Below are 15,325 nucleotides of genomic sequence, written 5' to 3'. Positions count from 1 at the left end.
CCCAAGGCTGGAATTGAACCCGGGTCCTTGGCGTTGTGAGGCAGCAGTGCTAACCAGTGAGCCACCATGATGGAACTAGTGAAATGCCAAAGGGATCCTTCCTAGGGCTTCAATTATTTATTCCCTATATTAATGACTTGGAGAAGGGACATAGTGTAATGAATCCAAATTTGGTTCAGAAAAGATTCACCTGGGATTCCTGGGATAGAGAATTTGACTTAACATTGAAATGTATATGATTTTGTTGAGGCTTGACTGGGTGAATGTTCAGGCAATGTACCTACTAGTGGGGGAATCTCAAATTAAGAGACATAGTCACGCCATACAAATTCATTTAAAACTGACATGTGAAGTAATTTCTTCTCTGAGGGTACTGAATATCTATAATTCTCTCACTCCAGAGAACTATGGCGGCTCGATCAGTGTAAGTACAGTGAAAGAGAAAGGTGATAGATGTTTTGAAGTATCTGAGGTGAGGGTTATGAGAAGCTGGCAAGCAAGAGAAGTTGAAGCCTGGGACAGATAAACCATGATTTTATAGAATGATAAGTCAGGCCTGAGGGGATGAAAATCCTACTTCTCCTATCGCTTATAATTGTCAAGTGTAAGTACATCTGAAAACACCTATTCTGGGTTAGAACAGGGCTAAGCCATTCAGTCCATCGTGCCTGCTCCACCATTTACTGTAATTATGACTGAGCAAAAACTTCAATATATTTTACCCGCCCATTCTGATAATCCTGTATACTCACTGGTAATCAGAAATTTATCAATATCTTCCTTAAACATACTCAAAGATTGAGCTTCCACAGCCCTGTGTAATAGGGAATAATTTACCTCATGTTGAACCTCAGTGGCATCCCCATTTTTTAAAATATGTCCCCTGCTTTAGAAACCACAACCCGAGGAAGCATCTTACCTACATCAGCCTTGCCTATCCCTTTGAGTATTTTCTAAATTTCAGTTAGAAACTCTGGAGAGTACAGTCCCTGTTTGCACAATCCCTCTTCATAGGATCATCCCAAGAACAAATCTGCTGAGCATTAAGCATCTGGGTTTCACTGCAATGAAAATGATTCCAACTTTTGAGTGAAGATAGCAGCCTGGAGAAGTGGGCGGCAAATGCATGGATCTCCAACCGTGTAGAAGAGGAGGAAACTTTGGCTAACATGTGAACGGAAGCTATAGAATGTGAAGTAAGATGTTGGGAGTGCAAATGCTTCATGGCATGTTTGTGATATTCTGCTTTCCCAATTCTACTGTACACTATGTTGCTGGTCATCAAACTATATGACAGCTTTAGAAACATCTGCAATGGAAGCTTCAATTACAGATATCAGGGTTTTATTTTTTTCTTGTCCTCCACAAGTGCTAATAAAGAGGCTTCACGTTCCAGTTTGGAGGAAGCTGTCTTTTCCAGTCTCCAAATGAATGGAGTTGCATTCCAGTTAAGGACCCCACAGAGAGACAAAAGTGAGTTCATCTAATATTACCACTCAAATCCATTATTAGGGGCGGCGTGTTGGGAAATGCAATATGTTGTGTTTAATAGTATGTATATTGCCAATTGCTAGAGAAATTACCATTCAGTTGCACAGTAGTGTCAGTGATCAGTGGAAACCACGTAGCAACGTGATTGTAATGGAATGGGTAGATTAAAGTAATATGCTTTCCTCGTCCTTTGGGAAACTTGCCATTCTATAGATGTAGCATCTGGAGAATCCAATTGATCTCTAATATAAAAAATGGAATTGATACCACCACTAATGAGTCAGAAAGCTCAAATCAAGACTTTTTATGACTCAAAACCTGTCTCCAAATAAATGGCTGCACATACTATTCTCACTAATAAAGTTGCAGACAGGAAACACCTATTTCAACTCAACAATAAAAGGTGACAGTGCTCTGTTGGTTTAATTTGCAGGGCAATGCCTATCAGACTCAACTTGCCTGGTGGTAATTGTCAATCAGTATTAATGAGTGCATTTTCCATGGCAATATCTCCAGTAATCAGTTAAGGTCTGGGGCAGATCAGCTACTTTTTTAATGAATGGTGGGACAGGCTTGAGGGGCTGAATGGCCTATTTCTTTGTTTTTCTTATGTTCTTACTTGCCAAAGGATCAGAATTGTTCTCTCATGCTGTATAAATGTTGGTCTTGCCTTTGAATTTGTATTTTTATGAAATATCCTGATGAGGGCAAGATTATATACTTTGACAAAGTGTATTTCTTTTAGCTATACTCGAATTCTATATTACCTATTATTGTTTACTCACTTACTGAATCAAGGGAATATTCTCCATTTCCCTGGATCATGCAGTTAGTATAACAATCAGGAAATATGATACCATCCAAGACAAGATAGTCCATCGGTCAACCACCCTTTCAACATTCATTCCCCTTTCCATTGACAAGTCAGTAATGTGTACCATGTGCAAGATATACTGCAGCACCTCATTAAGACTCCTTAGATAGCATCTTCCATACCTGTGACCTCGGGTGTATAGAAGGTCAGAGGCAGTTGATGCATGGAAGTACAATTACTTGCATATTCCTCATCCCCTTCCAGCGGAACACCATTCGATTTTTATCTGTATCACCAATCCTTCACTGTCACTGTGTCAATATCCTGGAATTCCATTCTTAACTGCATTGTGGGTATACTTACAGCACCTGGACTACAGCTCACTGTCACCTTCTCAAGGACAATTATGGACTGGAAATAAATGCTGGCTGAGCCAGCAATGCCCATGCCTCATTACAGTTAGAATAAAACTGCACAGCACCCAGAATTGGCATCTTGCCACATCTTCTGATTTTAAAAATTCTGTTTATTTGAACTCATTCGTACTGACATAGTACTTATCCATTTTGCTAGACAGGTTAGAAACACTTGGTGTAGCTATTGAAAGGAATGCCAACAAAAATGCAGCTGGAACAAGTACCATAAATCTACTTGTGGTTTGCATGGCTCTCTGTTTGCTAAAATTAAGTCAAATCAGTTTGGCACTCCATAGCTGAAGTGGACATAAACTGATTTCTATTGAGTGCATTGATAAATGGCTTTAATCCCAATTTCCTTTCCTCCGAAGGATTATGACTCTTGCAGTTCTTGTAGTCAACTAAGTAGCTATTATTGAGCAATGAATAATTGGTGTCCACAGAATCATAGATCAGGAGGAATTTTACATCTTGAGGTAAAGAGAGTAGGCACAAAATTTAAAAATGCAAAAGTGAACATGTAAATCAATTTTAATATTTTGACTGGAATAAAATGTAATATGGAAAAATAAACAGAGAAACAGTTGAGTACAGGAGCAGAAGGTGACGTCAGACTATGCGCATGCATTCTTTTGAAAGGGCATCAGGATCTAAAATCAACTTAGATCAATTAAAGTCAACTTGCCTAGTTTAAAATTGAACAAATCCTGGCTGTTAATTTTTATGCAGTGTTAATTGATGTATTGTGGCACTGCCTCTACCACAGCTTAATTATCAACCAGTCAGCACTGTCTTCTCATGTTGTATATAAGTACTGGTTTCCCTGAGAATTTATACTCTTGCAAAATGTCCTGATGAGTTCAAAACAAATAGCTTTGACAACATGTTTTTTTTGGCAATACTTATGAATAACAATATTGTAACATTCCAATACTGGAAGGAAAGTTGGATTTGTTTCAGATTGCAATAGCACTCTAACAATTTGTTTAAAACAGCTAAACATTACCAGTCATGTTCCATGTCCAATTTTGGATTCATAAACATTGATTTACCCTGTTCAATTTATAAAGATGAACCTATGGGACATTGGCCTGGATATTGAGGTCAGTGATGAAGGTGCTTGCCAGTCACTCAACTACTGGATGCCTGCAAATATTTCATAAACCTCTGAGTAACAACCTGCTTTTTGTGGATAACAATAGCATGTGTGGACCGGGTTCTTCAACCAGTCACATTAAATAATTCTCACTGAAACATAAACTAGGAAGTATAGGTTAGAATATTTAATATATTGTTGAAGCAAGAACAATGTCAGCAAAAGGAAAGTAGGATTAAAATAGAAAGATATAAGAGATGGAGAGAGAAGTTTAAAAACATATACAGCAATAATTAAATATCCAAGGAAGGAGACTTCACACATGCAAAGTCAATTCTCAACATCAGAGAGGTTGTATCAAAATTAATGCTCCTTCTGGGCATCAACTTGGAGGCAGGAGAAGGATAGTATAATGGGGTGGGATTGAGTCGTGTGGAGTCCCCATACCGCCTTGACTCCCACAATTTAAGCTCAGGGTGGAAAGTTTTGAGGACAGCCTTCCTGCCCAGTGATCAATTGAGAACAAAAAGTGCCAATTTAAGGGTGTCATCCTCCCATAGTTGCTATCCAACCAACAGCAAGCATAGTTACATCACATGGGCAAAAAACACTGAACACTGACAGGCATGTTACAGATGCAAAGTTTTACAAAATTAATATATATATTTGGATTGTTTCTAATTCAAGGTGCAAAGGGAAAATGAAAAGGATCATGTGATTTACTATGGTTTCTACTCTACACAAGGGCTGTGTGACTTGGTAACCATGAAGATAAGAGGGGCACAGCAGAGGGTATCAAAATATACTTATATTTCACACCTATAAAAAGAAAGCAAGAGCTGTGGATAGACATTCATTGTTTCTGGGACAGAAAGATGAGAGGTTGGGGAGGCCTCTCAGAAAGATGAGAGGTTGGGGAGGCAATGTGGTAGTAGCGCTAGTCTATTACTTCAGTGATCCCAATAATGATTGAGCAACTTGGGTTCAAATCCCACCATGGCAGATGATGGAATTTGGAATCAATTAAAAATGTGGAATCAACAGTCTGATGATGACTATGAAACATGCATTAATTGTTGGAAAAACCCACCTGGTTCATGAATGTCTTTCAGAGAAGAAAATCGGCCATCCTTAACTAATCTGGCTTACATGTAATTCCAGATCCACAGCAACCTGGTTGATTGTGAACTGCCCTCTGTGTAGTTAGAGACGGCAATAAATTCTGGCTTAGCCAATGATGCCCACATCCTGTAAATGAATTTTTAAAAAGATAGTGTTGTCAGCAAAGGGGAATGTGCTGTTATTCTATTTCACCAGTTAGGAAAACGGAGGGAAGCTCTTTTGATGATGCTAACTTAACGTTACAACTTGATGAAGTTGGGAGGTGGGGTGCAGATAGGAATCTGTTGGAAAGTGGAACCCTTTGAGAACTGTACAGATTAGTGTGTTCAGTGTGCGCAGTATTTGTCGATGTAGGGTTATTGGTCGCTCTAAGACAGTAATAAGTATCATGTTTTCTGTAGTTTAGATTTCTAGGCGCGAACTAGATGATGTTTAGTCAACCTTGCATTTGGTTTTCACCATAATAAGTCTTAAAACTTGTAATCCTGAAGCAGTATTCCTTTTGAGGTAGTCACTGTAAATTCAAATACTTTACAGAAAAGTTTCAGTGCATTTGAAGATGTGGCCTGTTGGTTGAGTTCCACCTAAACAGCTGTACTGTCCAGAGACCTGCCAGCTGCAAGGGTGGGACCCACAGGAATCTTCATCCCTGACTGGTCCTGGCAATCCCACTCCAGCCGCTTTCAACGTGAATTTCCAAAGTATCACAGTACCCTGGAATTCCCACAGTATGAGCAATGACCCTCACTCTCAGTGACCCTACTGTTCCTAAGGAGATGTCATTCTTTGATTGGCTAGCAGCTTGCAGAGATAGGAAATCCATCCAGTGAGGGGAATTGCACATAATAGAGCGGGAAACCCTGATGGTAGCTGTCTGTTTGAATGTCGCATGGAAACGGCCAGAAGGCATTGGTACCGGTTTCCCAATTAGTGGACAGGCTCATCAGCCATTGCTTTTCACTGATTAGACTTAATGCACAGTTAAGAGTTCACTTAGTCCTGATGGCATCAGTTCCTGGCCTTTCCTTGTATGTTTTTTGCAAATGTGCTCCTGTTTCACATATGTCCATTGATTTAATGCTGAATGTATCAATAAAGGACTAGTGCAACTCATGGAGGAGCTGGGCAGTCATTTTTGTTTATTCACTCATGGGCAATGGTATCACTCATATGTTATTTATTGCCTGTCCTCAGTTGCCCTTGAAAAGGTTATGGTGAGCTGTCTTAAACTGCTGCAGGCCATCTCCCGTAGGTAAATCCACAAAGCCGTTAGAGAGGGAATTCCAGCATTTTGACTCAGCCACAAGGAAGGAACAACAATACATTTCGAAGGCAGGATGTTGCGTGTCTTGGATGGGAATTTGCAAGTGTATCTGCTGTCCTTGTCCTTCTAGATGGAAGTGATAATGGGTTTGTAAGGTGGTATCTAAGGATTTTTGGCAAATTTCTGCAATGCATCTTGTGGATAATCCACGCTGCTGCTACTGAACATTGCAGCAAACTGGACAGAAACTTCCAGATTTTCATATTTAGCTGTGAATATGTGAATGCTGTAAGTTATAATTTGATTTCTTCCATTGATTGCCTCATTGATATTCTTTGTGCAGTATCTGGCCATTTAAAATCTGTTTAACGTTTAAATTGGGGTATGAAAGGACCAAGGTAGTTTTAACCAATCTGAAAATACTCTTTTTTGAAGATAAAAAGAAATTGCCCTAAAATTAAACAAGCGTGATGTGGTGTTTTGTTTTGTTTTATTTATTGGTTCTTTGAATAATGGACTTACAGAATAATATCAAAGGCAAACCTGTTTTAGCCTCGTATTAACCAGAGAGAGCTAGATTCATGTCCCAAGCAATGACAAATGAAGGTGACCAGTATTTTAGTTCCAGGCTTTCAGTATTCGGTTTAAAGAAGGTGTGACCATGTATTCTGGCTTGTATATATTTTATTGCGTTGCATTTAAATCAAAATTATTCCACCTTTTTAAAATGAAATCTATTTCTTTTTAATGGACATTTCTCTGTAGCCATTGAAGGTTCTTCTTGGCCTCTATCAGCTGTTCAAAGACTGGACTCAAACAAATCTTTTAGTTTGATACTTTAAGAACAACCAACAAGAAATAATCGTGAATATATCTAATATTTCAGTTGCTTTAAATCTCTCTATACATCCATGAATTGCAATTATATTGTGCAACAAAACTATGCAGAACCATTGATGTTGGCATTTACTGCTTCGAAGATAAGCAGATTTTATTTTCGTCCTCATCAGATTATATATATTTTTTTGCCAGATCTCTACAAAGGAGCCAAATTTGCCAATGATACAAAAGTCAACAGGAAAGTAATTTGTGTGGACGTTACAAAGGGTCTGCAAAGGGCTATAGATAGATTGAGTGAGTGGGTATAACAATTACAATATCATATGGGAAAATGTGAGATTATCCAATTTGGCAGAAAGAATGAGAGACTGCAGAATATTGCAGTACAGAAGGATTTGTATTTACACATCAATCACAAAGGGGTAGCACTGAGCTTACAGCTATGTAATTAGGAAGGCAAATTGAATGACAGCCTTGATTGCAGAAGGGCTGGAATATAAAAATAGAGAAGCCTTCAAATAATTTTACGGACATTAGAAAGATCGAACCAATCAGCAACAAATCCAAACAGGAAGGAACTTGTATGATTGGAGGAGCGGGTCCTTTCAAAATCTCTCAGTCCCACATTTGGAGGTAGTATTCATCTGATTGGTCACCCATGTGATTAATTTTTCTCCCAAAAGATTTGTCCACTTTTCGGAGCTCTGCAACCCCAACTGGGTACTGAGCTTGATATGTAGGTGGTGAGAAGATTTTTTTTGTCTTATGGGGAGCATAAATCTAGGGCAAAAATAAAACCAAGAATGTTGATGCTGGAAATCAGAAACAAATTGCTGGTAAAAATCAACAAGTCTGGCAGTATCTATGGCGAGAAAGCAGCGTTAACATTTTGTCTAGTAACTCCTCTTCAGAATCGAACTAAGGGATTTGTTATTTAAAACTGAAATTGGAAGAAATTTCTTCCCTGAGAGTTATTACTCTTTGGAATTTACTTCCACAGAAAACTGAGGAATTGGACAGATTTTTGTTTTGTAAACTTGTTGAGATCACAATCCGATCTTATTTAATGGCACAGCAATCTCAACAGGCTGAATAGCTGACTCCTTCCAATTCTTATGATCTTATGAAGGTCAACTGTAAAATCAAGGGAAAAGAAAAAACAAGGTTATCGTTTTGTGGACTCTGAAGTGTCAGCAGGAGACTATTTGGGCATCATGCCCATTGTGTTTTGCTCATTATAACTACCTGTGCTAATCTGCTGTCTGTCTTTCTATACATTTAATATATTTTTCCTCAAATTTTCACTCTGGTCCCCCTAAAATATGTTTGACTCAGCTTCAGTAGTAACCATTGATGACGCATTGCATATTTATAGAAAACCTTGTGCTACCCACAAATGGATTTTCACAAGCTGTAATATTGAGAATATTATATTTTATTCCAAAAGATGGTAAATGCAAAGTAATATTCTTTTGCACTCCACTGAATCCATCATTGATCTTCATTTATCTTCCAAAGATATCTCATCTGTTTAATAATCTGCTTCAATGCACATCTTTGCACCTGTATCTCTCGACTGCTCCACCTCCTGTATGAACTGTGTTACTGTTGGGTTTCTTTTTTTTAAAACCACTAGTTTGCATTTGAGATTCGATTCTGTTTTCATGTGTTCACAAATTTCAACTTCACCATTTTTGAGTATGACGTTAACAGGTCATGGCTCCTGGATAGCAAATCTTTAGGTGACATCAGGGAAGGGAGACTCTATGGGGACTGCTGCATTGTTCCACTGCATCGCTGACTATATGGATGATGTTGGGACTTTATAACAAATGTTCAGAATTATCTGAATACTGTGGCCAATGCTATTAGTATGGTCTCGAGACATCATAGAAATTATGGCATCTGCAATTTATACTATGACTTCCATTGTGCTGTACTCTCATGGGATGTCTGTACTGGTTTGCAGAAATGCAAAGAAATCTTTGCTGTTCCATAATCATGTCCTATCTCTGTTACCCCCTTCCCCCCCAAAAAATTCCTTGATTTAAGGATACTTTGCCACTGTCAATAACTGTTATAGGTTGGCACTGGTGGGGCACCACATAGTACTACTGGGCTCAGAATTAACAAGCCATTTAATCATTCAGCAGTATCTGTATCAAAAATAACTATTTAATATATTTATATTTTGATCATAGTCTTAAGCAGTCCATTGATTTTATCAGTAACCCAAGGCATGGACGGATTTGTAGTAAACTTCAAGTGTCTTGATTTTATCTTCATCAATCCTTGAGGGTATAATTTTTTACTGCGGTTCTAGGAACTTCATCCTCTAGGAGTTTTAATCTTGTACTTCAATTAAAAACAGAAGCAATAACTTCAATAGCCAGATATTTTATTGCAACTGATATTATATTTACATTAACATTTATGAAGCTTGTGTGCTAACTATGGTTTACAGCTGGTAATGAAATACAGTTAGGGATCACACGCATCTGGAGATAATTCTCAAAATGGTTTAAATATTTCCAAAATGTAGCCTTATGTTTGTTGTTCTTTGTTAATGAATCAGAAATTTTACTTGAATATATGATCCAACATGGTATTTGATAGTGCTATATTAGAATGTAACTACAAATACAAAATTCATAAAATTAGAGTTCTATCTCCAAACAACATAAATCAATAAAGTTTAAATTTAAATTAGCTGGAGTCTCTTTTATTCCAACTTAAACAAATAAGAATCATCACATAAAATCTAAAGAGAGTTTATAAGTTCACTAACAATTATCGTAGTGTTGGATCGAGTATAAATCAGGAAGTTGGAGATGCAAGAAGAAGGATAATACAGTAATCACAGGTATTTTAATCTTCATATTGACTGGAAATATCAAATTTCTAGTAATAATATGGAAGATGAGTTCATGGATATAAACAAAGAACTTTTCAGTTAGAGTCAAGGTCAAAAATAGAAAAGTTCCTGGTAATTGCAGTGTTCAGTAGCATTCACAATGCCTCAGGTTCTGAGGAGGTCTATGACCGTGAGCAACAAGATCTGGACAACATCAAGACTGATAGTACTATTTGTGTCACACGTGTCTGGCAATAACTGCCTCCAACAAGTGAGAATTTAACCATTGCCCCATAGAATTAAATGTCAATATAATTGCTGTATCCTTCAATATCAGCATACAGGGATCACCATTGACCAGAAACTGAACTGGATCAGCCATATAAATATAGTGGCTAAAAAAAGCAAGTCAAAGGCTAAGAATTCTTCACCTTCTGTCTCCCCAAAGCTTGTCCACCACCTACAAGGTGAAAGTCAGGAGTGTGATGGAACATTCCCCACTTGCCCTGGATGAGTGTAACTCCAAAACAACTCAAAGTTTAATGCTATGCAGGACAAAGTAGCCCACTTGACTGCCATCCCATCCACAACCTGCAGCGGTCACTCCCTTCACTGTTGATGCATTGCAGCAGCAGTGCGTACCACCTGCAAAATGCACTGCAGCAACTCAACAAGGCTCTACTGATAGTAGCTTCTAAACGTGCGATTTCTTTTATCTACAAGGATAAGAGAAACGCCACCACCTGCAGGTTCCATGTGCAAGTTTCACTCCAATCCATATACCACCCTGACTTGGAGTGATATCTCAGTTCCTTTACAGTCTCAGGATCAAAATCCTGGAACTATTTCTAATATCGCTGTGGGTGTCCCACACCCTAAAGACAGCTGTGGTTCAACAATCCAGCTCACCACCACCTTCTCAATCGGTATGACAAGGAACCAAGTATGAAACAGGTGACTTTGGATTTAACACTGTGAGAAAAGGTAGGTGGTCTCCTAATACTTCTGACCCAATGCTGCAGGACCATGTTGCTGCAGACCAACAACCAATACACAACTATCAGCTTTTAGATGCAGGGGGAGGGGAGGGGGGAGGGGGGGGCAGGCAGGTGACAAGATGTCAGTGGACACTCGATCTTGTCGTGACTTGTAGCCTTAATTATTTAAACTGGCTTCCATATTCCTGCTAATCAGGAGAAAGACACTCAGCAGCAGTAATGCACTGGAGAGCCTTCCTGACATGACACAGGTTCAAACAAGCAAGTGTAAGTGAGAATAGTGGACTCAATGTCAAAGCTGACACAAAAAGTGAAATGAAAGCTTACATTTTCTTGCCATGCCCTGCCTCCTGTTGCCTGCTCCACCCTCCACCCCCCCACCCCATTCCCCAACAACCCTGGAGTCAAGAAGCACCCTTTTTTTAGAACTTGCGGTGATCATTTTGCAATGCCCCAATCTGATTGGTTAATACCCTGTTCGGTCAGATGTTATGTAAAAGGAACTGTGATGTTTTGTTCTCATGTCTAGCATATTGCAGATGCTATTTATCTGCCTGACAGTCATTGCAATAGGTGGGCTGATGTGGGGGTTCAGTTACAAGCTGAATGAAGAAAGGAGGCGGAAATAGCTTAGTATTGCATCTTGAGAGCTGACATACATTCTGTATTAATATAGACACAGTTTTAACATCTATCTTCTGTTTTCCTACAGGTCAGACAGTTTGTTGTCTCTGTGAACAGCAGGCATGTCATGAATTTGGACTACAAAACAGTCAGCAACATTATCATGACTGGACCCCGCACTCTAGTGATGGAAGTTATGGAAGCAATTGAATGAGGAGATGTGTTCAATTGAGCAATAAGCTGGTTGATTTTCACAACTATTCTCAGAAAGCAAATGCCTTCAAATACTTTAAGCTAGAAATCATTATTCATGAAAATGTAGGTATAGTGTCTCAAATCTGGTATGCAAAAAATCATATCGAATCAAATGGAATTTTGAAAAAATTCAGATATTTTCCCTTGGTCGCAGCCCCTGAAATAGAGTAAGCATGTGAAATAAAGAGGACATTTTGGGCTGATCCCAGAGGACAAGAGTCAGCAAGCATTGTGCACACATAAAACCCAAATCCATTGTAGCACTGTAAAATGTGTCTCTCCTTGGTCCTCCCTATCCTCTGGACACAAAACGATTTGTTCCACTGCTGAGGACATTCTGATTACAATATTCTCAGTTGTTTTTAGGGGAGCGACATTAGCTGTTTTAGTGACGCCAGTGTGAAGGAGTTAGTTGGTGATCCAAAATCCATACCATATTTGAGACAATGTACCTGGAGTAGACAAAGGCTTCACTGTTCGCATGATATTTCTCATTTGTTCTGTCATGTGATTGTGTGAAGTATTTGTCAGCACATAAGGTAATTTCTAAGCTAATATCCACTTGCTGAGAAACTTTACAGACATTTGATCTGTCTTTATTGTATATTTATGAATCTTTTTTAACCTTCGATAAAGATGTAGGTTATACTGACATTGTTCAAAGGATTTACCAACATTTTTAAAGTGGTAAGGAATTAGAGTTGCAGTTCTTACAGATCCAATTAAACCTCTTTGTATACCTTTATACTGTTTTAAAAGCCTGTCCAGTAATCTCTATTGGAATGTGACACTTAACAAGAAACAAAATGACCTCCCACTGAAAGAAGGCTGGAGCCAGGCCAGATCGGAAGCTCCAAGGTCACGATTCCCTACTAAAATGAAAAGCTGGCTCTTGTCCAAGTTTCCATGTCACCATTGAAAACAATCCATGCTTATCTGAACATGGAACCAGCAGAATTGGGTTTAAACTAGTTTCTTCCAAAACCAGCAGTGCTTTACCCTCCCTTCACAGAGCACTCATTTGGTGCTACATTAGGATTTCCATTGCCCTGCTTAACAATCCTGTAAAAGGAATAGTTATGGTTACAAAGATGCCTCTCTATCTTCCTAGATATAAGACTACTGGTCAAAGGCAGCTTGTATGTTTTCTTTTATAAAATGTTCTTTTCACTGATGTAAACTTCTGCGGGTCACATCCCAATTCGTTGATGAGAAAGAAACTCAAGCTGCCACCAAAGACATTTCACACAATACATGTGCTCTCGGGCAAAATTTATTCAGCAATTTTAAAGTGCCATTGTATAGAAACACTGACTCATGGAAAGTACAAAGGTATTTATAATATTTTAGAATTTGGCAATAATGTAAGTAACTCTTTAATGAGTGAGATAAGTGCCAAATTATGACAGTCTTTTTTGCTGTTTTCTATATTAAATTGCCAAATGCCTAAAACCTCTAGTAGCTTTTGGAGAAAAAAGATATTTGATCCATAAAGCCAAGCTACATTCATTCGAGATTAGAAAAGGGAAAATGTAAAGGGAAATATTGCAATCATGTCTATGCAAGTTACAAAGGCAGAAAATGCTGGAAACATACCAGCAGATCAGGCAGCATCTATGGAGAGAAAGATAGTTGATGTTTCCTGTCTCCCCATCTCCTACATCCTCACCACCAAGAATAACTGCGATGAGCTCATGGATCTCTTTGTCACTAAGATCAAAGCATCCAATCAGCTGTAGGTGCTGCCTCACTCCCTTTTACCAACTCACTGGGTCAGACCTCCTCAAGTTCATCACTTACCTAGTTCTGAATTTCCATCTTTCTCTACTTTCTCTTGCATTTCCCTTCATGTCTTCGTGAAGCATATCCGTCAGACACATTGCCTGCTCCCTTGACCCTATTCCCACCAAACTGCAGAACAGCTAACCTCCCTTACTGGTCTTCTTATTAGTCACCTTTGGGTGAACTAGCTTCATAGTTTTTTGAAAGTGGAGTCACAGGCGGACAGTGTAGTGAAGAAGGCATTTATTGATCACTGCACTGAACATATGAGTTGGGAGGTCGTGTTGTGACTATATAGGAAATTGATTAGGCCATTTTTGGAATGCTGCGTTCAATTCTAGTCTCCCTGGTTGGATGGTTTGAGCCAGAGGGAGAGGCTGAATAGGCTGGGTCTATTTTCCCTGGAGCATTGGAGGATGAGGGGTGGTCATATAGGGGTTTATGAAATCATGAGGGGCATGGATAGGGTGAATATTTCAAGGTTTTTCTCCAGGGTAGAGGAATCCAAAACTAGAGAGGATAGGTTTAAGGTGAGAGGGGAAAGATTCGAAAGAGATCTAAGGGGCAATTTTTTCAATGTGGTGCATGTATGGAATAAGCTGCCAGAACAAGTTATGAAGGCTGCTACAATTACAACATTCAAAAGGCATCTGGATTGGTATTTGAATAGGAAGGGTTTGGATGGATATGGGCCAAATCTGGCAAATGGGACTAGATTAACTCAGAGTATCCTGTCAGCATGGTTGAGTTGGACTGAAGGGTCTGTTTCCATGCTATACATTGCTATGACTCTATGACTAATATAGTTAATTATTTTCTTTCGAAGTGTTTTCCTTCTCTGAATCTGTTATTAATAGTGTTCTTAGAAAAAAACTATTGATCTTTATGTATTTGCAAACTACCATCCTATATCCAACTTATCTGCCTCTTCCAATTCCACCTTCATCTTGCATGGAACTCTAATGTTTACATCCCTTACATTGAATTGAATCTTTTCAAACAAGTTTCTGACCAGTTCATCACACCTACATAGTTGGTTTCAAAGTCACAAATGATTGCCCATTTGACTGTGACAAAGGTAAACTATTCCTCACCATCCTTCTTGATCTGTGTGTAGCATTTGACACAGTTGACCACACGGTCCTTCACCAACACCTCTCTCCCTGTCATACAGTTGGATGGCATATTTTCATCAATTGCATTCTAATCTGTCATATCGCAGCCAGAGTATCTCTTGCAATGTTTCTCAGCCACTCGTACATCGTAACCTCTGGTATCTCTCATGGTTCTATCTTTGCTTTCTCCTAATTTCCATTCATTTGCAGCTCTGTAGGGATGCTTCATAGTTTTCACATGTTCTCCGGCATTCAGTTCTCCCTCACTCTCTTGAGTCTTCCACTTTCACTGTTAGCAGACTGCTTACCTGACGTACAGTACTGGATGAGCAAACATTTACTCCATTTAAATATTGGGAAGGTTGAGTACAAAAATTTAGTTTCTTCCTCGAAATTCCATTTTCTAGCTACCAAATCCATCCATTTCCCCGAAAACAGTCTGAAATAATTCACATCTGATGTCATATTTGATTTGTGGGTTAAGTTTCCAAATCATTATTTGGTGGTAGCCTGTTAGTGCTAAAATTCAGGAAGATATTGGGAATGTCAAGTTTTGTGAAATGATTTTATTTTAAATAGTTTATTTAGTTTCAAGTTAGAGGTCATGTAGCTAATTGGCATTTGTATGGCTGCAAGATTCATGCGATTCTTGCT

The 15,325-nt window shown here is 38.8% G+C and overlaps 1 protein-coding gene across 5 annotated transcripts in view; it reads left to right on the top strand.

Moving 5' to 3' along the window:
- The window catches only part of LOC122560122 (DEP domain-containing mTOR-interacting protein-like), a 101,894-nt gene extending 88,038 nt beyond the window's left edge, over window positions 1-13,856 (top strand). For 3 of the 5 annotated variants that reach the window (XM_043710384.1, XM_043710382.1, XM_043710385.1), the window contains one exon: window positions 11,608-13,855. In XM_043710384.1, coding sequence (XP_043566319.1) covers window positions 11,608-11,733 — 126 coding nt within the window. In that variant the 3' untranslated portion in view covers window positions 11,734-13,855. Of the gene's footprint in view, window positions 1-11,607 lie in introns of all 5 variants that reach the window. The other 2 variants (XM_043710379.1, XM_043710380.1) reach the window with 2 other exon arrangements.
- The last annotated feature ends 1,469 nt before the right edge of the window (window positions 13,857-15,325 follow it).

This window comes from Chiloscyllium plagiosum, chromosome 20 (genome assembly GCF_004010195.1).
Source record: "Chiloscyllium plagiosum isolate BGI_BamShark_2017 chromosome 20, ASM401019v2, whole genome shotgun sequence".
Classification (NCBI taxonomy): domain Eukaryota; kingdom Metazoa; phylum Chordata; class Chondrichthyes; order Orectolobiformes; family Hemiscylliidae; genus Chiloscyllium; species Chiloscyllium plagiosum.
The sequence above is the reverse complement of the archived record's forward strand: the minus strand, read 5'-3'. Positions and strand labels throughout refer to the sequence as shown.